A 26,116-nucleotide genomic window follows, 5' to 3' on the forward strand; every position below is an offset into this window, starting at 1 on the left:
ATGGTTGCACTTTCCAAATTTTTGTTGGCTGCAGATAAAATGTATTTTCTTAAGCAATATATGATATAAAAGAAGAAACCACAAAGATTAGAAAGCCATTGTCATTTCTGCATTTGCAGTTACACAGAAAAAAAACAAAAAAACAACACACACACAAAACCTGCAACAACATTCTCCACTTGAACACTGTCCATTCATTTCTCCCAATTATCATGTCAAGTTCAATCTCTCAAAAATAAACATCAGCCCTCTAGTCAATCTGCAATGTGTTATGCATCTTTACTATGTGTTTTAGACACTCAGCTTTTTGAAAATGCCTTTTATTATGAACAAAGCAGTCACAGAATCACAGAATCACAGGATGACCCGGGTTGGAAGGGACCTCAAGGATCATGTAGTTTCAACCCCCCTGCCTGGCAGGGCCACCAAACATACACATTTACTAGATCAGGTTGCCCAGGGCCCCATCCAACCTGGTCTTGAACACCTCCAAGGACGGGGCATCCACAACCTCCCTGGGCAGCCTGTTCCATGGCCTAACCACTCTCCTAGTGAAGAACTTCCCCCTAACATCCAACCTAAATCTTCCCTCTTTTAACTTAAAGCCATTTCCCCGTGTCCTGCTATTGTCAGCCCTTTCAAAGAGTTTACTCCCCTCCTGGGTGTAAGTTCCCTTCAGGTTTTGAAAGGCTGCAATGAGGCCACCCCACAACCTTCTCTTCTCTAGGCTGAACAAGCCCAACTCCCTCAGCCTGTCCTCATAGGGGAGGTGCTCCAGCCCCCTGATCATCTTTGTGGCCCTCCTCTGGACCCTTTCCAAAATCTCTATGTCTTTTTTGTACTGAGGGCTCCACACCTGGACACAGTACTCCAGATGGGGCCTCACAAGAGCAGAGTAGAGAGGGACAATCACCTCCCTATCCCTGCTGACCGCCCCTCTCCTGATGGAGCCCAGGATACCATTTGCTTTCCGGGCTGCCAGAGTGCCCGGAAGTCTACCAGATAGACCTGGACAGGCTGGAGGGATGGGCTGACAAGAACCTCATGAAGTTCAATAAGATGTGAAAAGTCCTCCATTCGAGGTAGAATAACGCCACGCACCAGCATATACTGTGGGCTACCCAGCTTTTCAGAAAATTGAAGGTCCTAGTGGAGTTCAAGCTGAACATGATGCTCCTGGGCTGCATTCAGCAAAGTATTGCCAGCAGCTTGAGCAAGGTAATATGATAATCATAGAATCACTCAGGTTGGAAAAAACCTTAAAGATCATAGAGTCCAAACATGACCAAACCACACCACCCTTACTAACCACCCTCCGCTAAATCATGGCCTTGAGCACCACATCCAAACAGTTTTTAAACACGTCCAGGGATGGTGACTTAACCACCTCCCTGGGGAGCCTATTCTAGTGGTATGGTATAAGGTTAAGTATATTAAGTATAAGATTAAATATATTAAGATTAAATATTAAATAGTGTGTCCAGTTCTGAGCTGTACAAAAGAGACATGTGTATATTATAGAGAGCCTGATGAAGGGCCAACAGAAGACTGAAGCATCAACAGCACTTCTGTGTTGCACAGGGGATGGAACACTGGCACAGCCTGCCCAGAGGCTGTGGGTCTCCTCCTTGGAGACCTTTAGAAACCACCTGAATGTGGACCTGGGCACCCTGCTGTTCTAAGTGGATCAGACACAGAGGCTCATTCCAATCTCAGCAACTCCATGATTTTAGAAATAAGGTTATCATAGTCTCATAGTATCATAGTCTCGTGTGGGTTGGAAGGGACCTTAGAGATCATTGAGTTCAACCCCCGGGATTCGAGCCTCTGTGTAGCAGAGCAGCACTTCTACCACTTGCGCCACAGGGGGATTCGAACCCGGGCCCCAGTGTTGCAAAGCGGCATTCCTACCACTGCGCCACCGGGGCACACAATATAAAACAAACTAACTACAAAACTATTTTTGCAGATTATGCTGCAAAACAACAGAACTATTTTTGCATAAGATTAAGTTGCAAATACACCTTCAAGGACAACACAACTTAGGATATGAAGAACTGTCATCTTAGTTATGGGCAAGGCCCATCTTGCCAGGTTGGATGGGGCCCCCAGCAGCCTGGTCTAGTATACATGTGGAGGTTGATGGCCCTGCCTGTGGTGGTGGGGAGGTTGGAGCGTCATGATCCTTGAGGTCCCTTCCAACCCAGGCCATTCTGTGATTCTGTGATTCAAGCTGCAAGTAGAACACTGATGCGGCAGCTCCCTTCTGAATAGAGAACGGCAACTGCCATGGATCTGTTCCAATGCTGCAGGATGGGGAGGCAGCTGGTTGAGCTACACAACCTCAGGAGCACTACTCCATGCTGCATTCTGATCTGTAAGGATCAGAAGGATCTAGCACCATGCGCTGCGTTCTGATCTGTAAGGATGAAAACACAGAGACTGTTACATCGCACGGCTGGGCTCCTGCACAAACACATCTAGTTTTCTTTATAGAATACGAAGGAACACCGCGCTGAGGAAACAGCCCAGGACTTCCCTCCACAAAACCCGTGGGAGGCGACTGCAAAGCACTCCCTAAAGCCAGACAAAGTGAAAGCTCCCCACCCCGGCCCTGAGTGACCCCGCAGCAGGGTCTTCCCCCGCCCATTGCCGTAGCGGGGCACTACGGGACTTGTAGTTTCTTCCCCTCCCACCCTCACGTTGTGGAGGAGTTCCCCGCTCCCAGGGTGCTCCGCAAAGGGCGAATGAGAAAGCGAAGGGGAGCAGAGGAAGGAGGTGCGGACTACCTCTCCCATGTTGCCCGGCGGCCCGCTAGGTGCGGCGGTTAGCGGAGCCGGCGCGGCGGTTGAATTCCGGCGGGGAGAGAGGCGGGATGGAGTTGTCCTCGCTCGTCAGGAAGCTGGGTAAAGGCTCCCGGCTCCTTTCTGTTCGGGCACTCGCTCTTCAGCTTGCTGTGGTCCCCTCCCTTCCTTCTCCCGGCCCGTGTGCGGGCATGGACACGACCCGGCCGCGGGCTGCTCCGCTGCTTCCCCCGCAGGCGCTGCTTTTCCTTCTGCCCTCCGTAGTTAGCTCTCCCGGGGGCTGCCTCCGAGATGGAGGCGTTTTCACACATCTTTGACAGCATTATTATTGTCCAATAACCATAATATATGTTCAATAACCGTAATAAAACGTCAGACGATCTGACATTGTTGTGTTTTCTGTTTTTTCTGTCTTTTTTTTTTTTTTTTCTTTGTGCTTGTTTGGGGGCAGGTCATGAATTGGCAGAGATAAGAGAACGGTCTCTGAAGAGCATTCTTTTTAAATTGGATCATAACTTGGTTTCCTATGCCGATCTGGTTCATGAGAAAGTGCTTTTCCCTAGTCTCTTGGAATGGTTCAACTTTCCCATAGTGCCAATGAAGGAGGAAGTGCTGAATTTTGTGAGCAGTTTGATCAAGGTTTGGCATCCTTACATTTATTTATAATTGAACTGCATCTTTAGAATACAAAATAAAAGTGGTTGTAATTTAGTGTTAGTGAGATTTTAGTGTCTTACAAAAAGAGAGTAATAAAACCATTGTATGCAGGCAGAGAAATGAAAACTCCTTCCAGTACTTGAAGGGATAAAGTGGGGATGGCTTTAAACCAGAAGAGGGGAAGTTTAGGTTACGTGAGTCAGAGGAAATCTCTTCACTTGGATAAAGGTGAGGCACAGCTGCCCACAGAAGCTGTGATGCCCCATCCTGGAGGTGCTTCGGTCCAGGTTGGATGGGGCCCTGGGCTGCTGAGTTGGTGGGGAGGCAGCTCTGCCAATGGCATGGGGTGGGGATGGTTGAGTTTTGAGGGCTTTTCCAATCTAACCCATTCTATGACTTACTCCGCAATCAGTTGGAAGGACAGTGTCTTAGTTTCAGCTGGGATGGAGTTGTTTTCTTTGGAGTGTCTGCTATGATGCTATATTTTGGTTATACCAGAAAAACAATATTGATAATGCACCCATGTTTATAGTTGCTGCTCAACAGTGCTGTGCTGAGCTGAGGCCATTCACAGTGAAGGGCCCAAGGAGCTGGAGGGGAACAGAATTAGGACAGCTGACTTAGACTGCTAAAGGGACATTCAATATCATATGACATCATGTGGAAGGAGTTCTGTTGGGGGTGGGAGTTCATCTCATCGATCTCTCTTCAGCTGCTTGGGGACCTAGCTGGGCATTGGTCTGTGGGTGATGAGCAATTGCTTGCCCATCACTTGTTATCACTTGTTATATATGTATAAATACATTTGTCATAATTATTATCCTTTTCACTGTCTTAGTAAGGTAAAGTTGAGTTTTATCTCAACTCATCAGTTCTTTTATTCTATTTTATTCTATTTTATTTTATTCTATTTTATTTTATTTTATTTTTTAATCCCTCCCATCTCAGTGGGAAGAGGAGGAGTGAGCGAATGACTGGTGCTGAGCCACCTTCAGGGTTAAACCACAAGAGGCAGCTGGAAAAGGGATTATTTTCTGGCTTTCTACTTGGTTCTGATTCTTTGATTCTTGTTTAGTGTTTAACTTCTGCTTGGGACAAACACTTGCACCATTCCTGAGAAATTAGCAATTTAACACCATTTCGATATAGTTTTAAAAAGTGGTAGATAAAACTTTGCAGGAGTTTTAGAGATCTTAATCTTAGTCTATTCTTGTGTTGTAATCATTAAAAAGCATCTATAAAGAGGAAATTAAAACAAACGTATCCTTGACAGTGGAGAATGAGCTAAAATAATAAAGGTCTAATCAAGCTTTAGTATTGGTTACAACTTACCTTTTTTTTTTTAAATCCCTCCCTCAGAAGCCCTTGAAATTCTTCTGGCTAACTCTGTCAGTTGTTTATCTTAATGTAGCATCCACCTGCTGCTCAGGAAATGATTGGAATTGGTGCAGTGGAGTTCTTCTCTCAGCTTCGCTCAGATGTGGATCCGAACTTGCAGGCTATAATAGATGGGATAGTGGATGGACTGTTTTTACTTCCTTCTGGAATTCCTTGTGGTTATTTATCAGGGTGTTACCAAACTGAGTCTCAGCCTTCAGTAGACCAACCAGGTAAGCTATATATAAGGAGTGTTATTTATTTTGAATGAAAATAAAATAAATGAACATCTAGGCTATGAGAACTGACATTTTGAGGCATATTAGGTGAATGTATTCTTTAGTGTGAAGCATGTGGTTTTCTGCTAGGAAAAATATGATCTTAGCTCAGGTTGTGCTCCTCCTTTAATGGAATTCTCTGCATGAGAAAGCTCCTGTTGTTTGTAAGCAGACCTTTTGTGCTTTCTCATAGTGTCTATTTACTATTTGTTACAGTTTGAAAAAGACATGACATAGATTTTGAAGGTTGCTTCATGGCCATGAGTGTACCAGCTTCTGAACTAATCTCTTATTAAACCGCTATTTTTTGTTACCTTTCTTTGCATAGCATGCTTTAAGAGGAATATAAGTGTGTTTGTGTGTATATACATATAACAAAGGAGTAGAATTTTTTTTGTGTGTGATATGCATTATCTCCTTAGCTTTGGATAAGTACCTCTTACAGTAAACTGTGTTAAGCTTGCAGAAAATGTGTGAAGTGCTATTATTTATTTCTGTTGCCTAGCCTATCAGACATTACTAAGATGTTACACAGTGCCACATAGATATAGTGAAGAAACAAACCCACAAAGTCTTTTTCTGCATTAAAAATTTAGACATAAAGTATAAAGGAGGAAAGTAATAACCATGGAAGTCCTTGCCTGATCCTTCCAGTTCTTGTGAGAAAGATGTGGATGCTGTACTGTACATTGTAATAACAGTCCCATCTTTGTCACTCACACTGTGCAATCTCACAGATGTAAGTAACATTTTTTATTACTTCTGCAATCTGTCCAACAATTGGAATTTATTTCAGATTGCCAGAACAATATTCAATGATTTTTATTTTTTACTCTGAGTCGCAGTAAGAGTTAGGCAAGATTTTAATCTAGGATTTACTATGAGGAGTAATGTACTGATCTGTTACATATACATGCTTAAACTATACCTATTTTCCTAATTGAAATATCACACAATTCCTCTTTATGCTGTAAATTGGATTAAATCATGTAGATTAAATTGCCTGAGTGCTTAACAATAGGGTGTTGTGTTTCTTTTTAAACTTCTGGTATTGGGAAGAACATTTTAGATCCTGGCATTATATGTTTTGATTTTTTGAATCAAATACTGCAATCAGACATGTTCTGGAGGATAGATTACTTTCAGTGCTGTGCATGTTTTGTTATATAGTTTATATATTGATTTACATATGTTAAATATTAATATACATATATACACACGCATACACATATGAGGGGACTTAACCTTTCAGCTTACTTGAAAATGTGGCAGTTTTGGTAGAGGGTGGCTTTTAGTAGCTAATTGTAAATGTAGCTTTTAATACTACACAGCTAGATTAGAGAAAAACATTTTCTTCACTGCAACTTCTCACTTAGGCAGTAGACTTTGTGTAATTGTTTTCACTGCTACTTATATGGTATGAAAGGTACAGTATGAATAACAGGTGGAAAATATTGTTATAAAAAGCAGACATCAACACACTTTTGGGTTTTTTTTCCCACTTTGGTTTCCTGAGGCTAATTGAAATCATTTTTATGGTTAGGAAAAAGAGGAAGCAGTGAAGATAAATTGACTCATTTGCTTGTACAATTTACTCTTTATTTTAGTTCAGCCTCAAGAAGAATTATTTACTGGATATTTTGGTCAAGAGAGAAGTCATATGCGCCATTTAGAAATACCTCTGAAAAGAACATTTGGTAAGTGTAGTTAAAGACTATAAATTTGATTACAGAAGGTGCTTAGAAATGTTATTTAGATTGAATTCAATTACAATTATTAATGCTGACTATTCTTGTTATTCTGTTAAAAGGCTCATAATAATGATGTTGCAATAGATCTTTTTCTTCTCTAGTAAGTAGTATAACTATCAGAATATGTAAAACACCTTAGAATAGCCTGTACTTCAACAAAGTACTCTAAAAAAAAAAAAAAGTAGCTTAAATTGCTAATACTTTTCAGAAGATCTGTGTTCTGTAATCAAGTGTGTCTAAGTACCTTTTTGCTAATAAAACTCTAACTTTGAAATAGCTTTCTATTTTCAGAAAACTGGATAGTGCTTTAGAAATCTTTACCTTTTGCCTAAATGGAATCCAATATTATCTCTAATTTATTTAAAATATGAAATTGTTTCATTAACTGACAAATGTAGGCCAGTATTACTCAGACAAGTCTTTGCATGCATTGATATGCTAATAGCAATTTCCATGCCAGTATCATACTTAACATATATTGCTTAGAAATAGATTTTAAAAACTGACTTTGGAATTACTATATATAAAGTACTAGCTTACTTTTTATCAGTTGATGAACTATCTTTAAAATTATAGAATAACTGTTACAGAAATTAATTTTTAAAATAACTTTCAAGTTAGGCATATAGTTCATATATGTTTCATCTTTGCTATAGGAATACACAGTTTATGACTTCGGTATAGTATACTCTAAAATGTCTTCTCTCTCATGTTTGATTTTGCTTGTTTTTGCAGCGAAATGCTTGAAATTTTCCACATTTCCTTGGCTAACTCTTACTTCAACAGACAGACACATTCTGTCATCAAATGAAAGGTACAGTAATAATAGCACTGGAATTTGGTTGTAGTTTTTATTTTTATTGAAGAACAGGATTCTAAATTTTTGTATGTTCTCATAATTAGGCTGTTCCTGTAAATAACTAATGAGTTAATTTTTTATAAATGATTTTTAATACTGCACTGAAGCTTTGTGGAGCAGATAAACAGTGATATGCAATGGGACAGATTTCTTGTTAATAGCTGTATTAATTCTTGATGTTTAATTCATAATGTTGGTGTTTTGTTTTTTTTTGTTCATAATGCTTCACTTGTCTGAATTTATCAAGTGAATAAAAGTCACAATTAATTTTAGTGCAGAATTGTTGCCTCCCCACTTGTCAGGGAAATCCATACTTCTGATAGTAGCCTGACAAGATTTAGGTCAAGTTTAGTTGTGTTGATTTCAGACACTGAAGCCTTTAAATCTCCTTTTTGCAGTGATGTGTTTGTTTTTTTTTTGTTTTTTTTTTTGTTTGTTTGTTTTAAAGTTTTGCATAGTAAACTAATGTTTGAAATGGCCCAAAGAAAGTTTTGGAGCTGGGATTCCTGATTTCTAGCATAGCTGGCAATGCAGTATGAAGAACTGGTTTATTTAGCAAGTCTATTTAACTCATATTTCTTGTGAAACATTTTCACTTTTTACATTTCAAAAGACTTAGGAAGCTGGAAAAACTCTGTAATACATCAAATCCTTTATGTTTGAGTCTAGAAAAATAGCTTAGAAGCATGAAACGGGTTGTGTTTAAATTGTTAACAGTGATTTCCCAAATAGTAAAAATAGAAAAAATGATGTAGAATGTTAAAAAGGTTGTTACACTGTGCTATGTTTTAGAGAATAGCTACTAGATTTCTTTATATTAACTTTCCACGTATGTAATTCAAGTGTTTTGAAGCTGTACATGAACCTTGCTAATGGAGAAAAACTTGGGAGGTGTTAGATTGCTTGCTACATACCACTGTGATCATCACTAGCTTCATGGGGAGTTTCCAGTGTTTCTTACCTCAATTTCCAATTCAGAATCAATAAAGTTATTTCTCTTCTGGAAACTTAATTTTGTATGACAGTGGGATTGGAGGTATTCTTTACTGTATACAGAATTAACATAGCTAAGGAATAACTCAAGTATAAAAATTGCATGGCAGTAGAATTACAGCTCTTTATTTATTTATTTACTATTTTTTGGGGGGTTTTCAGTGTTGTGATTTTCTGTTTCTTGTAGAGGCTTGTCCAAACTAATGATTACTTCTTTTTTGTTTTTAATGCATGTTTAAACACTTACTGTAATTTTAGCTCTTTAAGAAGCAGCAACCAAAGCTTAATTTGGAGCACATGTGAACTTCTTCAAGATGTGATTATGCAAGATTTTCCAGCTGAGATCTTCCTTCAGAGACCAAAGATTGTACAGGCAAGTATTAACTTTGGATTTAAGGTTTTATTTTTTTATGGTATCACTTTCGCAAAATAAGAACAGTTGTAAATGCTATAACTTGTTTCTAAATAAAATAGCTTAACAATGCAAATATATTTTAGTTAAAAAATTATATTGATTGTAATATCTATATTGTTGATCAGTACTTAAGTGTATTGCAACAATTATGTTGTCTCTTTCTGTTAAGGTAAAATCACGTCTGTCATACACACACTATTTAAGGGCTTCCCATAATGATAACACTGGTTTCATTAGAAATATAATGTGACGATCAGGACTTATGAGTCCTTAGGATAGTCTTGTATTCAGTAAGAAAACATTAGTTAAGCCTATTTATTCTGTGCTGTGATCTTTAAACACTTGGGAACATTTGTGAATTGCATTTAATGTGAAGATCTTAGTGACATGATTTTCATGAAAGCATATTATAATTCAGCTATCAGTGTTAAGGGTTTTGTATTATTTGCAGAGCCTTTTATCTCTACTAAACCTAGCTTTTGGAGGAGATGGAAGACATCGATTAGCTTTACAGGCTGTATCGTGTCTGCAACAGCTGTGCATCTTGTTAAGAAGCAGACTTAACTTCCACAAAGATCCAAGTTTTTTTTCCATTGAGCAGGGTAGGTGTGTCTAAATATTTGAAATAATGTTGTGTTTTTTGCTACAGATGGGACTGTATATAATGCTCTTTAGAAAAAAAATGCACCTCTTTATGACAAATCTTATAAAACTGTTCTGGTAGTTGATAGTTCAGTACTATCTATGTCATTAAATATTCCTAGAATACTTACATTGTTTAGAAAGTATTTTAGGATTAAATTTACTGTTTGTATTGTTTCACGTGATTCTCTGTGCACCAGTCGTTTTCAGCATACAACTTTGGACTTCAGCAGGAGAGGGATTTTAAATAACGTTAAATTAAATATGTAAGATAAAAGTAGGCAACTTTTGAATTTCAGGTTTTTGAGCTACTCGTGCTTAACAACTTACTTAGAAATTGCTTCAGCCGTGGTAACTTTTTTTGTGTTCTGATGACTGAAAATAATTTAATCTTTTTTTTTTTTTTTTTTTTTTTTTTTCAGAAATTACAATTATTGGGACTATTTCTCAGTGTTCGTAATGCTTAAGTTTTGTAGATTTAATAATGTAGATTGTTTGTAAGGATTTTTCCATTTCCATTTTGTCAGATAAATTTAATCGATTTTGTTTCTCTGCAATGGCAGACTGGCTCTCTTCAGAAGATTGTCACTATAATTGGTGACGATTTCAATAAATTCTGTTTAGCTGTGTCTTTACTAATTCCATTGTAACATCAACAAATCCAATAGCCTTGGCCAGAGACCATATCGGTATTTTGGTCTGTTATTAAGTAAGTCTTCATGATAGCTATCTTTTCCTAAATTGGTATCTATAACTTGATTTTTTTGACCGCGGCTGTTTATTTGAATGCAATGTTTATTTGAAGCTTATGCAACTTAAGAATGTTTTTGTCCACTGTGCTGCTCTAAGACTAAAATAGAGTTAATAAAACATGGCATGGAATTTTTCTATATAGTTTTTTTTTTTTTTTTTTTTTTTAATGTAAGATTTCTGATTAAACTATGATTAAATTGAATTTCCAGACTCTCCTACATGCCAGTGATAGGTTGTCCTAGGTTGCCAATATTTACTTATACATTTCAATGCTCTGCCTTAATTACTTTTACCATTATTTGACTATTTAATATCTTTAAGATAAAATAGTCTTTATAATTCCTTTAATGGGTCTATATAATTTTTACAAAGGCACAATTTCCCAGAATTCTTCTCTATCTTACTGTGAAGAAGCAAGAGGTGCTCCTCGTTCTCAGAATCCATCACCTGGAAGTAGTAGTCCTCGGCCGTCTGTGATTGGGCGGACAGTTCAGCGTCCTAGAGGAGACGGTCAAGACTGGGATGCAGCATCTTCTAGGTGAATAAAATCAGAAATCAAATTGAATTTTAATTAAAAATTATTAATACTGAAATATGTAGCGAGCTCTCTGCCAGTATTTGGGATCATGTGACAGTTTTATTAACCAGTTAAATTCAATTCATTTTTATGGAAATGTTGTCAGGTTACACAAAGAACTAAACAGTTTTTTAAATAGTGTTGTGAGTGGTGTGTAAGGTTAGTTATACCTGCTGTATTCTTAAGCCAGCAGTGTGCCCTTGTGGCTAAGAAGGACAACAGTATCCTGCAGCTCAGTAAAAACAGCTGGATGAAGATGAAGAAGGTTGTCCTCTGCTCTGCCCTGGTGAGACCACATCAGGAGCACTGCATCCTGTTCTGGGCTCTCCAATTCAAGAGGGACAGGGAGGTATTGGAGAGGGTCTGGTAGAGGGCTACAAATGCAATTAGGGGCCTGGAGAATCTTCCTTATGTGGAAAGGCTGAGAGATCTGGGACTGTTCAGCTTGGAGAAGGGAAGGCAGAAAAGGGGGCGTGGGGGGGGAAATATTACCAATGCTTATAAATATCTAATGCGTGGCAGTCAAGTGGATGGGGCTAGGCTCTTTTCAGTAGTGCCCAGTGACAGAAAAAGGGGCAATGGGAACAAACTGGAGCATAGGAGGTTCCATACAAACTTGAGGTAAAACTTTAGGGATGATAGAGCACCAGAACAGGCTACCTAGAGAGATAGTGGAGTCTTCTTCTCTGAAGATATTCAAAACTTGCATGGATGCTTTTCAGTGCAACCTAATCTAGGGAATTTGCTTTAGCAGAGCGATTGGACTAAATGCAGTCCAGAAGTCTCTTCCAACAATTTTGTGATTCTGTACTTAACTGACATTTCTAAAAAAAAAGTCGTAGTTGTTTCTGTGCTGTTATTGCATCCATTTGACACACAAATGCTTATTCAGACTTTTGCTGTAAATTCTGGGGTTTTTCTTCATCATTTGACCCCACAAGTTTTTAAAAATTGAATGACCATCATGTAGGTAACAGTGTACAGTATGATCAAAACTACTACACTGTATAATTTCTGATAAACTCTTTAAATTTTAGTGCTAAATCTGACAACAATTTTCATCTCTGTATCTCCTAAAAATGAGATTACAAATTTCTGTCATAACTTCAAAATATTGAGATTGTTCTTTGTGTGTGGATGTTACCTTGATACAACAGGCATAAAGCAGTTTAAGTTCCTGGGAGTCCTTACTGTGTGCTTATTGGTAATTCTTTTTGAGTCTTCAGGGAATATTGACTTAATGGTTGAGTAACTCATACAAATACAATGATTTTACAGATGAGAACACTTCATGTATTTAGTTGTATATGCATCTTGAGAGTCATTGTGTTAAAAAATTATTTTTACTCACCTTAGGTAGGGTTTTATTCAGGTTTTATTATGTAGCCAGTACATGACTCTAAGTAACCTATGTGCTTTGTATACCTAAGGACCTGACTGTTTTCTCAGCTTTAACAATTAAAGGGTTAGTAATAATTGGTTCCTATTGCACAAGAGAGAGGCATGACCCTATCAATCAGTCTAGTAAGGAAATCTATGTAAAAGTGTCAGTTGAGATTGTTATGATGAACCTTTTAAAGAGCAATAATTTACTAATAGTATTAAGGCCATATTTTGAGCTATTTATGAAGTTACATTTTTGTATTGTCACTCCCTTTCTGCTGCTGTCCCTGAATCCCGTTTCATATGACTATATAATTTAACTCAGAGATAACATAATGGAAAACGTATTTGAACAGAAACGATGTTTAAGGAAACAGTGAAGCAGGAATTACTATGATGCTTTAACATTCATAATTCTAACATGGATCATCTATTGTTAGTGAATCTTTTTTCAACATAATTGTAACATAAACTATTTGTTTACTGTCGTTCTCAAAGTAACTGTGTTTTTCCTTGTTCTTTAATCTTGAGACTCTTCAATCTGTGTGTTTGTCTGTTTCAAATTCTGCCTGGAAATTTAACCTTTCCTCTTCTGAATTGTTTTTGATTGATACCTCTCCTTTCTTACCCTCTGGTAAGTACAACCAGAAACTCTACATATTTCTGAACTCTCCTATTCTGCTTATGGTCTTCAGTCATCCTCTTAATCTGTTAGCTTTCAGACCCCTTTTACATTCAGGTGGTTAAAATAACATAGTCCTGTCACAGTTCAGTTTTTTCGGCTTGCTTAACAACAAAACAAACTGTGAAAGTCATACTGATTGCTAAGGCAAATAAAAACAATTCATATGCTTAGGGCATTACTTATTTTAATTCAATTAATTATAATGTAGACAACAGAATTCTTTCTGAAAGCATGTAGAAAATAAGAAAATAGTGATTTTTTATTTTTTTATTTTTAGCAATGCATACTTGATTTTCTCGAGGAAGGGATAATTTCCTCTTTTACAGTGAAAGGAGAAGCCCTAAATGCTTTATTTAACAAAGAGTACTCTGTTTTCCTTCTAAGAATTCTGTGGCTAGCTATGTAGAATAATCTTCATGTAGTATGTATGATTTAGATTGAAATTTGATTCAATAAGTGGCCTCGCCTCAAGCAGCTGTGAGATTTTTTTCATTGAAAAAAAAAAAGTTATAAATCAAATGTTTTTTTTTGTTTCTTTTATAATGTTGTAACTCTATTGGGAAAAAAATAAAAAATCCCCCATTTCCCTCAACACTGATTGGGTATTGGTTAGGAATGATATGCTGTATAGAAGGAAGATGTTAAAATACCTATTGTCATCTCTAACTTCTATGCATTTATCAGCTTTCTTTGCAAGGGTAAATGCTGTTTCATTTTTATTTTTTATTTTTTTATTTTTTTATTTTTGCCATTTTAAGTGGAAACAGTACTCAAGCAAATGCGGACTCGAGAATCTCTCTGCGTTCTCCACTTGGCGCAGGACATGCTGACCTACCAGATACTGAAAATGAGGACACTTTGGAATTACAGATGAAGCAGTTTAGCCTTCCTCAGTTCTGTGTTTCTATCTTGGAAAATGCTATACCTCTTCTAAGAACAGGTGAGAAATTTTTGAACTTTATCTTTCACTTTAACTTTCCTATATGTGTACCAACCTGTAAGGATGTTGTTATTATGAGATGTTGATGATTACTGATACATGATAGTTAATTATAGCAGTTCTTTTCTAGAGTTTTTGTCTAGGTTGTAAGGCTTGAATCATCTGGTTGATTTTCATATTTCCTGCAGAAGCTTAAGGTGCTTTTTATTGATGATCGTGAGTAATGATAGGGAAAATGTGAGTGTGTGTTGTGAAAAACTGCATAGTGGAATAAAATGTCCCTTGAGAAGATGGAAAAATAACCACACTTAACAGCACAATTTTCGGTCTCTTTGAGTCAGTGGGATTTTCCTGTTCAAGAAATAATAAACAAAAATTCTGGAAAAAGTTTGTTTTCATGGTATTTGCAATAATGCATTGCAATTGCATGTGAAGCAAGAAACATACATAAAGGCTGCTAAAGATTTTTATTTTAACTGAAATGTTCTATGTTCCAAAACCTTTTGTTAGACAATTGTTTTGGTCTTAGGTTGTCTAAAATAGCACTTAGTTGTAAAACTGTCATCAACAAAGGTATTGGTATGGAAATATGTATCGATCTCTGGCTAGAATAGTAGTCCAAATTATTTCGGTAATAAAACAAGCTCATATTAACAAAATATTTGCTCTTTTCCTTTTGGAGTATTGAAAATTTTAATTATTCAAATAGTAACTCCTCACAAGCACATTCATTCACACACTTTTGCCATTTTTTCTTTTACTTATGACTGTACAAAATTTATTTTCCATCTTCTCCATTTCTTGCACCTGTCACTTCAAGTCTGCAGTCATAAAAGCACTTAGTGAATTTTTTCGTAATTGAGTGTTTGTTTCAAGTTTCTTTCTTTGCATATATTAGAGAACTAAAATAGATTCATTTTCAGATGAGGTTAGACTTTTCTGTTGCCCTCAGTTGTTTTTTTTCCAGTGCCTTTTCTTAGTTTCTTTCTTCCACTGTGCTGTAATGAGATATGGATGAGAAAACATTTTTTTTATCCCTTTTTTCATCCTGTTCCCATTGATCTGAAACCCTGTGATGTGTAGTCTCACTGTGACATTGTGAGACAGGGATATCTAGTAATGACCTGTTCTCATGTAATAGTGTTTTCTGATTTTATTTTATTTCTCAGTAAAGTTGACAGGCATATTCATTAGCATCATTTCCACCTTACATGGTATAAAATAATCCCCCTTTTTCTTCCAAATGTTTAAATTACTAGGTGAAAGGAAATTAATAAGTGTTCTGTAAAATTCACTTATTTTATGTATTTTACAATATAACGTCTTTTGGTTAAGCTCAAACTCTGTTCTTTGTTGAGATGGGAATTCTTCGCTGTACTGACCTGGCTTGTGATGTGGAATCATTTCAGATATCAGTAGTTGGTTGGTTGGATGGTGGTTTGTTTTTTTTGTTTTGTATTTTTGTTTTTATTTTTGTTGGTTATTTGTTTACTTGTTTTGGTTTTGTTGTTAGCTTTAAGTTATCTCATTGGTCTTATGTTTAGTGGTTTAAAGCCAGTGTTAATACTGGATGTTTTAAAGACAGTTTCTCTACATTCATTTGTATCTTGTTTTTGTCTGCCTCTGATTAACATGGGTAGCAGGAATAATGAGGATCTATACGTATTGTATTAGATTGGTTTGTATTCATCATTGTATTAGATGGCTTAAACAACTAGAACTGACAGGTGTATGTCTGTTGGCACTGATGACTCCTTCTGGTATCTATGGCTCTGCTGGCACTACCTACAGTTACTGTGGGAATGACTACATGTAACACACTCATGTCTTTAATTGTGATAGTTTCTAAGCAGGTTGTTGTGGGGAGAGATGGTTACACCTGAGTTTCCATTTTGTTTAATATTTGTGATTTTTTTTAGATCTGAAGATAACAGTTTGCTAAACAAGTCAGTTTGTAAAGCTGTATATAGTTATTTCAATTTTGAATTTGTTATTTGGTTAATTATATCATTTACTGTGTTCTTTGGTAGAAAATATCAGCACTGCATGGTGAATGGAATTTATGTTTCATTTAATTTGCTAGTAATTGTATTATTTGCTTTTAAAAACAGAGTCGTAAGTTTGTTGTATATGAATAAATGAAAAAAAAAAACCAACGATTTTGAGGGATATATGCTCTTTATCAAAATTTAAAAGGGAATTGAGAAAGTTCAGTGGTATGTAGAATTCATCCAAGTCTTTAAATAGAAGCAGTCATTGAGCCAACAGTGGAGCTATGTCAACTATCTGGGGCAAACTGTCACTTTCTGTTTCCATAGGATGCCAGACATCCTTGGCATCCTCTGTTATCTGTTGGTGAGTGAACTTGGTCTTGTTCCAGGAGTTCTGCGTTGTTCTTCATGAAACTTACTAGTCTTTCACTGTTTTTTTTCTGATTATTTGTGGGCATGGAACAGGGGCTGTATATATATTTATATATATATGTATATATTATATATAATATAATATATATATATATTTGACATGAGGGAGAAGATGTCATGGAGGGAGAAGATGTCATACAAGCAGAGAAAGTGGTATTCATCTTCTTGCCTTTCAGAAATGGATCTCCTGTAAAATAGTCCAAGAAGAAAGCCACTCTTCCTATACAGAAAATGCAGATTAGCAGGAATAGGCGATATATTTTGAATATCTGTAACCAATCTCTATTGATGGGTGGTGGTAGAAGTAAGTAGCTATTCTGAACTTTATTGAAGTGTAGCAGTTGTATTTACAGCAATAGTAATGCATTATCCTCTAGGATATAAGCAAATGCAGATTTCTTTTTAAATTTAGGTAATGATTTTAGTGTCTTGTATTGCGATTCCTTTTTTTCCCAGCTGTTGACTTTTGCTAGAAGATAGTTTGCTGGCTGAGGGTAGTTAGCATTAATTTAACACAGGGATATACTACAGGAAAATCAAAATTTCAGTATTTCAGATTTAGAATACTTTGTTCAATGTGGTGTTGTCTGAATATGATAATATGTTATTTTGCTTGTATTCAAATGTATCCTCTGATTTGTATTAGGCAGCAGGAGGATGACAATGGAAGTTCTTGAGTTGCTTGTGGAAAACCTGTACCTTATTGGTGATGCTATTTCTGAGAATGTTTGGGAAGATGAGAGCCTTTTTGGATTGGAACTGGTAAGATTTCTTTAAGCTTTGGTCATATATATTTAATAGTCCGCTTTGGTAAGCCTCTGATGTTTACAGTGGTTAATATACATGTTTAATCTGCTCAGCTATCCTATTGAAATTCCCAAATAGTTTATTGATAGCTTTATGCCTAACACATTCTTTTTATTTGAACTGTAACTTACTTCACTTCATACTGAAATTTCACTTCAGGAATATAAATCATTAATTTTGTCTTGTAGTGAAAAGCCTGTAAGTAGCCGTTGAGGAACACGTGCAGGAAGGGATCTGAAGCATAAGTGCTGACTGCAGATGTAGAAGAGCAATTGGACTTAAATGATAACTTTAACTTTCTTTTTACATTATAAACTATTTATTTAAAAATAGAGGGATAACTGTTTAGATCCCAAACTGGAATTTTAAAGTACCTTGTGTCTATTTCCTACATAGGTGTATAGATTCTCACAGATTTTGAGTACTCTCTGTTGCTTAGCTGAGAAAGAAAGGAGAAAGCTGCCTCAGAAGAGATAAAAAACCTCGTGGTACTGTTGGCCTCATATTTAAATTACTGGAAATACATACTGAAATCAGTTGAGAGTTGTTATAGGCATGAATCATCAAATTAGTGAATGACAGGTTGTATGGGAAATTGGTAATCACAGCCTGAACCTCTGATTAATCAGATGTGGCAAGTGTTGGGTCAGCTGTGGGAGCACAGGTGAGAGTAATTCAGCTGTGCTCCCGGAAGTGGTGGAGCTTGACTCCACCTCCTCTAGACCTCATTTAAGGGCTGACCACCACTAAGGTAGCATCTCTGGGAGATTGCTCCTTGGTGGAGATTACATCAGCGTTTCCCAGCAGACTGAAGGCTTCTATATGGGTGAGTTTTTCCTGTAGATAACCTTTTGGATATTTATTACCACCTCTCTTGTACCATTACCATCTTTACATTATTGTCACCGTATACAGGTGAAGTACCAATGGGTGACTTGCTTTTTTGAAGTTGATGGAAAGCTAAAACATTAACTGGCATAGCTTATGCATATTGCAAAAATACCAGAGATGGAGGGGCTGGAGCTTGTTTAAAAACTTGTTAACTGTCTCACATGGCCTAAGTTAGATTTCATGAAGATACTGCTAAATATGAAGCAATAGTATTGCAATAATTGTTAATTGAAATATTACAGGTAATACCTATTCAATACTGTACAAATTATTATATATAGTTATAGGAACTAGCAATGAATGAGCTTTTTTCTTTGTATTGGAGTACTGATCTGTCAAAATCTATTGTAATTGATCAACATTTAGTCAATACTGAGGATTCCTTGCAGAACATTAAATTAAAGAAGCCTAGGTGAGAAGTGTCCTTAAAAGGACTGTGCTTGTTTTATGCTGTTCTCTAACTTCCCATTCTCCAAAGAATAAGAGGAGAAAATGCAATGAAAAAAAGCCCACAGATTGAGATAATGAGTGGTTTAATTAAAGGAAATGGGGGGTGGGGGGCACCACCACCAACAAAACAGCAAAGACCATGCAGAAGCAAAAGGAGAGAAACAGTCTCTACTTCCCATCAGCCACATCTTGGGAAGCAGGACCTCATTATGCTTTGGAATTTCTTGCAAAGATGGATGCTGTAAATGACAAGAGTCCCCAGCTTAGTGTGGCAAACTATAACTCTGGCATTGCCAGGATCATGACATACATTGTCTTGTTTGTTTGTTTTAGGATTTTGCACTTGTTTAGAGTGAAATTCAAATTCATTGAAGGAAACAACTGTGAAAGTTGCCCCCTTACTGGTATCTTTAACTTATTTTTTAACATGAATTAAAAACAGAAACGCATCCTCATATTTGGTATTGCCTAATTGTCACTATAAAAAACTGGTGTTTGAGAACTGGCATTCCAAGTGTAGACATTTTGGTTTTTTTTGGTTTTTTTTTTTTTGTTTGTTTCCTTCTTTCTTGTCAAGTGACTGGATTCTGTGTCTGTGAGCTGGATCTCTCTAAATGGTAGTGATATATAAACATACATAGAACATTTGATATTGACAATGTTGTTTTTTTTTTTTAATGTTTTTTGAGTTGAAATTTCATTAGTAGGTTCATATTAGCTCCTGATATTTCAAAAATGCTAGAAATTCTAAGGTGAAGCAAACAAGAATTAAGACAAAAATGAGGGAAGAGAGTAACCAATAATGGGTAACTACTGAACAAAGTATTCAGAACTACAAGTGCAGGTAAAGTAAGGGCTAAAACCAATTCTGTTCGGATGACAAATGAATTACTGTGTGTTGTACCATTCCTGCAATTTTAAATTAGTTTGTATAATTTTTTAAGGGTTCTACAGGTGCTATATAAACAATACAATAAAAATATGTCAATAGCTTCTAATGATTGTGTCTTTAATTTTTTTCAGAAAGACAAATTGCTTCTGGTCTTGGGCTTGCTTGGAGAAACTATACTATATCACAAAAGCAATATAAGTACAGAGCAGCCTGAGGTGATGATGGTGCATCACAGAATGGCATTCGTTAGCATTTCGCTTTTCACAGTTAGATTGCTACAAACACTTCTTCCTGTGGAAAAGGTAGGCCGTGCTAATTTTAAAAGTGATTGCATTTGCTTTTTGCATTTTAAAAGGATGCACTCCTCAGTGATTAATGTTGGGAAGAATAGCCACCAAACAGAGAAATTCACCTGATCTACATGGGCTGAAAAATAGTTGTGGAAGGGAATTTTGTCTTCAGGTATTGGTATATTCTGCAGAAACTGCTGTGGAATGCAGGTCTTAAGAAAAAATAAAATAAAAAAACATATACAGCATTTTAATGAGGTTCGCAATATTACATGTTCTTTCTATAGCATTTTTTTTCTGGGATTATGAGTGGTTTGCAAAACTATGCTGCCCCCTGCTTGTTTATTGTTGTTGTGATATGTCTAGTGTTGTATACTCCTGAAAAATCATTCTTAGTTTTAGGGAGTGAAGTGAGCAATTATGTTTTATGCTTCAAACTGATTTAAACTGTTATATGCTTCTAATGCTCTTAAAACGTTGTGTTGTAGCTCTTCTGTTGTTTTTTTTGAATTTATTTCCTGTGGGCATTTCATATTTGAACGTTTTTGTGAGATGCAGAGTGGTAGAAGATGTTTAAAGTTCTCTTTAAAAACTTGTCCACATTTTTTGTGTATAATATTGTAGTGTAGTTTTCTTTATTCTTCAAATTAAATAAGTTTCTTTTCTCAGTTTCTTTTTTGCTATGAATATTAGATCTTTTACTAATAGCGCAAGTAGATTCTTGTCTCTGCAAGCAAGTGCACATGTATTAATCTACTGATGTTTTATAATATTTTTTCTTACCCTGCAATGTACAAAAAATTTTTAGTTCTGCATATGATAGGAGTTGGGAAAAAAATGCTACTGTATCTGAGGTCAAAATTTTAATTGAATGAGTACGGAACACTTGCAGTAGAAAATAAAAACAAAGATGAAACAAAATAATAGATATTCCTGTTCTTAGTGTGTGTTACTGTTCTGTGGAATTTTACAGATAATTGTGGTCTGTGTATTCTCTGCCATCTAGTGGTTAAACAGTAAATGTCAATCTGTGTTGCTGGTGCTGGATCCGACTCATCTTTTATGTCTGGTTGCAAGTCTTCTGTTAGGACTAGCATTAACTGGACTCAAGCATTTAATAATAATTATTTTATAACTATTCTTCATAGTGAGCTCTTTTGATTTGTATTTCTTCCTCTAAATTTTACCTAGTAGCTGTAATGATTGTACTTATTGAAAGACTATAAATGCTGATGTTGGTTTTACTGTATTTTCAGACTGTTATTCTGAAATATTCTTTTCTTTTCTAAAGGCGAGCAAAGTTTTGCAAAAGAGCTTGCTGAGTGCTTTGTTCCTTCTGTCTCTGGATGTGCCCTTTTCCTTGGAATATCCAAGCATTCATGAAGCCATTGCAGCCTATTTGGAGCAGATGAGTTCTGAGAACTACAGTATTTATAAACAAGCTTCAGAAGCTGCATATTCGATTGAATGTACTTGTAGCTTTATGATTGAAGTTCATAAGAAGGTGTAGAATTTTATTTTATAAAGCATATTTTTGTTAATAATAAAGTAAATTTATTTCCTATGTTTTCTTTCTCTTGTAAAAAGTGTATTTTAGTTTTGCCACAGAAAAAAGTTCATGAGTATTTTGTAGCATTCCAGATTTATTTAACTTATATTTGTTTTCATTAGCATTATTGTTGTTGTTGCTTATTGAAACAAACAAACACAAAGCTAATGAAGAAAAACTTTAGGCAAAAACAAAGGAATAAACGCTTTCAAGTGACCATGTGATCTATTATGCAGAAATAAATTAAAGCAAGTGCTGTATTTCAATATACAGTTTAGTATATTTGAATATTTAAATTCCAAACTATCTGTCAATTCTAGCTCTAAGATACTGCTACTTTTATACTGTATGAAATCTGCATGTTTCACTTTGTTATGCAGATAACAAATATACTGTGTTTTGCTAGTTAAGAGATTCTAGCGTGGTAATGAAACATTCTTCTCCATTAGTAAAATGGACAAGTAATTCCTAATTGTGCAAAATGCTTGTTGCATTCTCACTAAAATGTTAATGAACAAAATACAGCAATAGGAATGACCTATTATCTTAAATCTGAGTGAATACATCCTTTACATAAAAAGGTTCTGAACTTGATGCAAGCAGTATTTTAGTTATAAAATATTAGTTGCAGTGAAGTTGCAGTCTTCAAATTGAAGTGCTCACGTTTGATGTGTTTGTGAACTGAAAGTATGGATACGTATATACATAGACTTATTTACTTATTTTTAAAAACTTATCCTAATATTAATAGTGAATTGTTAAAAGCTTAGCTTTTTATACTCTATTCTTGGACACTTTAGAAAGTGTTTTGAATAGTGTTGGAGTGTTAGATATTGACTTTAATAGAAATTTTTTAGCAGTTGAAGAGTTTTCAGGTCACAGGAACAGGTACTAAAATGTACTGTGACCTTCTCTTTGAAAGGCTTAACTAATCTCTACGTAGTAGATACATTAAATGATTAATTCTGAAAGGTGAGGAAATACATTTTATAGTTTTAATATTACTAATTCTGATCATTCCTATTTTTCATTTTACTTTTCAGGGAGAGAAGAATCTTACTGAGTTAATAGAATTGGCAGATCAGGCTTTACATAGCCTACCCTACCATCAACACTTGCCCTTGCTTCAGGAGAGCATTCACATATGTTCTAATATGTAAGTGTATTACTGTTTAACTTATCTGAGAAAATATATATATTTTTAATAGATTTTAATAGAACTTTTAATTTAAAATAGATTTTAATAGATTTTTGATAGAACTTTCTCAAGTGGGATCTCAGTTCGTTTATGTATCTGTATCTGAACTTCAATTTTTTTTTTTAGCTATTGAAATATCTCTTGTGAAAAATTTGCGCCATCCAATGATTGACTTCTTAAAAATGGAATTTCAGCTGCTAAGAACTTACGCTTTATTCTTTCCTATGTATTAAAATACTTTGACCTCTGTTTTGACTGTTTTTCTATTTTTTTATACTTTGTGAGCATAACTTCCTTTTATTTTACTTTCAAAACTCCTGAAGAATTTGTTTTGTTTTACAGGCAGTGTCTTGCAATATTTCATTTATTAAAATGTCTGTTTTAATTGAATTTTCTTTTTTTTAGATTTTCCATGTTAGCCTCTATTAAAGTAATGGCTCAGGAGGCTGTGCTGTTTAGTCTGGAGAAGAGGAGGCTCAGGGGAGACCTCATTGCACTCTATAACTTCCTAAAGGGAGGTTATGATTAGGATGCACTTGGCCTCTTCTCCCAGGCAACAAACAGGACCCAAGGAAATGGCCACAAGTTGTATCAGATGAGGTTTAGACTGGTCATAAGAAGGAACTTTTTCTCTCAGAGAGTGGTTGGGCACTGGAATGGATGCCTAGAGGGGTGGTGGAGTTGCAATCCATGGCAGTGTTCAAGGAGCTAGGAGATATGGTTTAGTGGTTTTCTGTAGGTATGGTGAAGGGAGGACGGTTGTACTAGATGATCTTGTAGGTCCCTTCCAACCTTGTCATTCTGTGATTATAATTTAAGTTACTCTGTCACGTCTTGAAAAATTATGTGTCATATACTTAATTAGAAATACAAAATCTCAATTTCACAGTATTTTAGAGTTTTAGGGATTTATTTCAAAGGAAACTACATAAAAGTGCTACCTAATAATAGCATTTAATTATAAAACGTCAGAAAAGTAGGGCTGCTCCAAAAGTAATACCTCCTATTTTATTATGTTGGCACCCAACAACAGAGTTGGATGTTGGTGGTATGACAGTAGAGTTTGAACCTTCATATGATAATTCGCAGAATCACAGAATTGTAGGGGCTGGAAAGGACCTCTAGAGGTCATCTAGTCCAACGCCCTGCAAAAGCAGGTACCCTAGACCACTTGCAGCATTGGGACTCTGGGACTTGGTTGTCCTTTGATATTCCATTATATTTTGTTGTCATACAGCATTTAGCAGCAGAGAGGAAGTCTGACAAAATGGCATCTGGTGCAGTTTTTTGAGTGTAGCTTGCAGGCTCTTGTTCAGAGCAACTTTCAGTTTTTTTTGTTTTTTTGTATTTTTTTCTCAGTATTCTAATTCTTCTAGAGTTAATTATTGTTAGGCAATTTTTCCAGAAACAGGATTTTCACTTGAGTTGTTATATTTTTCTCTAATGTCCACACTTTTTGTGATAGTGAGATGGACTGTGATTTCTAACAGTAAAAACAAAATGTAACAATAAAACCCTGAAAGCACTGGAATCTTCATAAGAAGGTCCTACTGAAGCTCCGGTTGACATAAATGTTTTTCCAGTTCCTTAGTTTGATTAAAGGATTTTGGAAAAACTGTGATCTTTGTATGTGTGTGAAAAGAAGGCAGTTTTTCAAATGTTAAGATTAATATTATAATTTTATTACATATTTTGTGGTCTTGAACTTTTGTCTGTCAAGTTGTTTTTCAGGAAGAATTTTGGAGTTATTATCTTGAAATTTAACTGGAAAATTTTTATCTGGTTCCTGTAAAATAAGTTTATATAAATTTATAAAATATATGTATGAAATCATAGTTCTATAATTTATTATACAAATTATTATAATTGATAATGGAAATTCAACTGTTTTTCATTTTAAGTTCAAAGTCTGTCCAGTCTGACCCATTGCTCCACACTGAGAGTCAGAATGTGCTTCTCCGTCTCTTGGCTCATCCATTGCTGAATATAAAAGCTGAAGCCTATCGCTGCTGTCTGGAAGTGGTTAAGGTTAGAACTGCTGTATCATTATCATTCTGTTGTTGTGCTAATGTATAAGGTGTGATTTCCTCATGTAAAGCAAATTCTGCTTACCATATGATACGCTGTTATACCTGTCCAGGCATGGGTTTACAGTTTGCTGTTTTGTTCTGGTATCTAAAACTACTTAGATTAAACTTCAGGTACTTCCATTCAGAACGTCCATAAAGGGTGAGGAAAGCCGGTGACTGACAACTTTGATTTTTTTCAAAAGGACTCTTAGTAATATTGGTCACTACTTGTTGTTTTGTTTGATTGATTTTGTGTTTGTTTTTGCTACTGCTCTGCAGAAGTATTTCAAGTTACTTTTACTTGTCTGCTGAAATGAGATTGCCCATCTTCTGTTCCCCAGGAGGTTTTTCTATTCCCTTTGTTGTGCTTTTTTGATTTAGTTAGTATTTTTTGTTTGTTTGTTCCTGAGCAAAAATCATTTTGAGTTGACTGCTTGTCTGGTTTTTTTTTTGCAAAGATATCTGCTTAGACATGATAGAATAATGAAATACTGATGCTTTCAGAATATAAGTATTTCATTTTAATTGCTCAGACTGTATAAAAAATGTGGAAGAAAATGATTTTTTTTCCTATGTGTAAATGTCTGGAGAGTGTTTAAGAATATGTAATTCCTTTATGTGCCAAGTCTGTCTTTTTTTTTTTTTTTTTTTAAAACCCACTACCTAAGGTTTTTGTTCGTATGTTTTAATAAAGATAGGACAAGAGCATCAACTTCCTAGAAGTGTATGGTTGTATTCTTTATTAACAGTGGTAGTGTCTTATTAATCAGATCATTTCAGGTATTCAGTAATATTGACTTATATCAGTGAAAACAAAAAACACTTTTCTGTTTCGCTGTTAGCCTCCATTGAATGAATGTATGAAATGTACCTATTATTTAAAATCAAAATGAAATGATCTAGCATTTCTTATTCTTATATAGCAGCAGCAACTTTTAGTCAGTGATCTGTAAAGACGTTTCTTTCAGAACTATAACATTTAGTTTTCAGAACTTTAGTCTTCGTAGCTGCACAGATGCCTTTCACTGCATGTCAACTCCCAAGCAATAGTGAAGTCTGCGTGGCGTTTTATAACTAACTGTCTTTATTTTTACTGAAGGACTGTTTAGGTATTCATAATGTTGCTGAATCTGTGTCTTCAATCTGCCACGGAGTACATTTTCTTCTTCATCCAAAAGTTTTATATGAAATTGTTACGTTTGGACTTCAGGAAGAAAAAAATGAGGTACTATGTTTAGTAAATGTATTAAGTTGATATTATTATGGTGCTCTGAGGCTTACCTGAAGTTTTTACTACATGGTTTTTCTACATACACGTGGAAAGAGTGAAGGATAAAGAGAAATGTTATGCATTTGAGTCGTTTTTAACAGCCTGATGTTTAGTGTGACTGATAATTGAGAATTTTTTTGTATTAATATTTTCTATTACAGTG

At 35.6% G+C, this 26,116-nt stretch overlaps 1 protein-coding gene across 4 annotated transcripts in view; it reads left to right on the forward strand.

The window, feature by feature from the left end:
- Positions 1 to 2,733: 2,733 nt before the first annotated feature.
- Positions 2,734 to 26,116, forward strand: part of RTTN (rotatin) — a 73,087-nt gene continuing 49,704 nt past the window's right edge. The window contains exons 1-15 of one of the 4 annotated variants that reach the window (XM_015855194.1): positions 2,734 to 2,906; positions 3,256 to 3,443; positions 4,873 to 5,071; positions 6,724 to 6,813; positions 7,603 to 7,681; positions 8,978 to 9,092; positions 9,586 to 9,736; positions 10,902 to 11,067; positions 13,933 to 14,114; positions 17,184 to 17,299; positions 19,709 to 19,879; positions 21,159 to 21,371; positions 22,460 to 22,572; positions 24,516 to 24,642; positions 25,783 to 25,908. In XM_015855194.1, the coding sequence (XP_015710680.1) occupies positions 2,876 to 2,906; positions 3,256 to 3,443; positions 4,873 to 5,071; positions 6,724 to 6,813; positions 7,603 to 7,681; positions 8,978 to 9,092; positions 9,586 to 9,736; positions 10,902 to 11,067; positions 13,933 to 14,114; positions 17,184 to 17,299; positions 19,709 to 19,879; positions 21,159 to 21,371; positions 22,460 to 22,572; positions 24,516 to 24,642; positions 25,783 to 25,908 (2,067 nt within the window). In that variant the 5' untranslated portion in view covers positions 2,734 to 2,875. Of the gene's footprint in view, positions 2,907 to 3,255; positions 3,444 to 4,872; positions 5,072 to 6,723; positions 6,814 to 7,602; positions 7,682 to 8,977; positions 9,093 to 9,585; positions 9,737 to 10,901; positions 11,068 to 13,932; positions 14,115 to 16,734; positions 16,842 to 17,183; positions 17,300 to 19,708; positions 19,880 to 21,158; positions 21,372 to 22,459; positions 22,573 to 24,515; positions 24,643 to 25,782; positions 25,909 to 26,116 lie in introns of those variants that run through there. The other 3 variants (XM_032442616.1, XM_015855195.1, XM_015855197.2) reach the window with 3 other exon arrangements.

This window comes from Coturnix japonica, chromosome 2 (assembly GCF_001577835.2).
Source record: "Coturnix japonica isolate 7356 chromosome 2, Coturnix japonica 2.1, whole genome shotgun sequence".
In the NCBI taxonomy this organism is placed as follows: domain Eukaryota; kingdom Metazoa; phylum Chordata; class Aves; order Galliformes; family Phasianidae; genus Coturnix; species Coturnix japonica.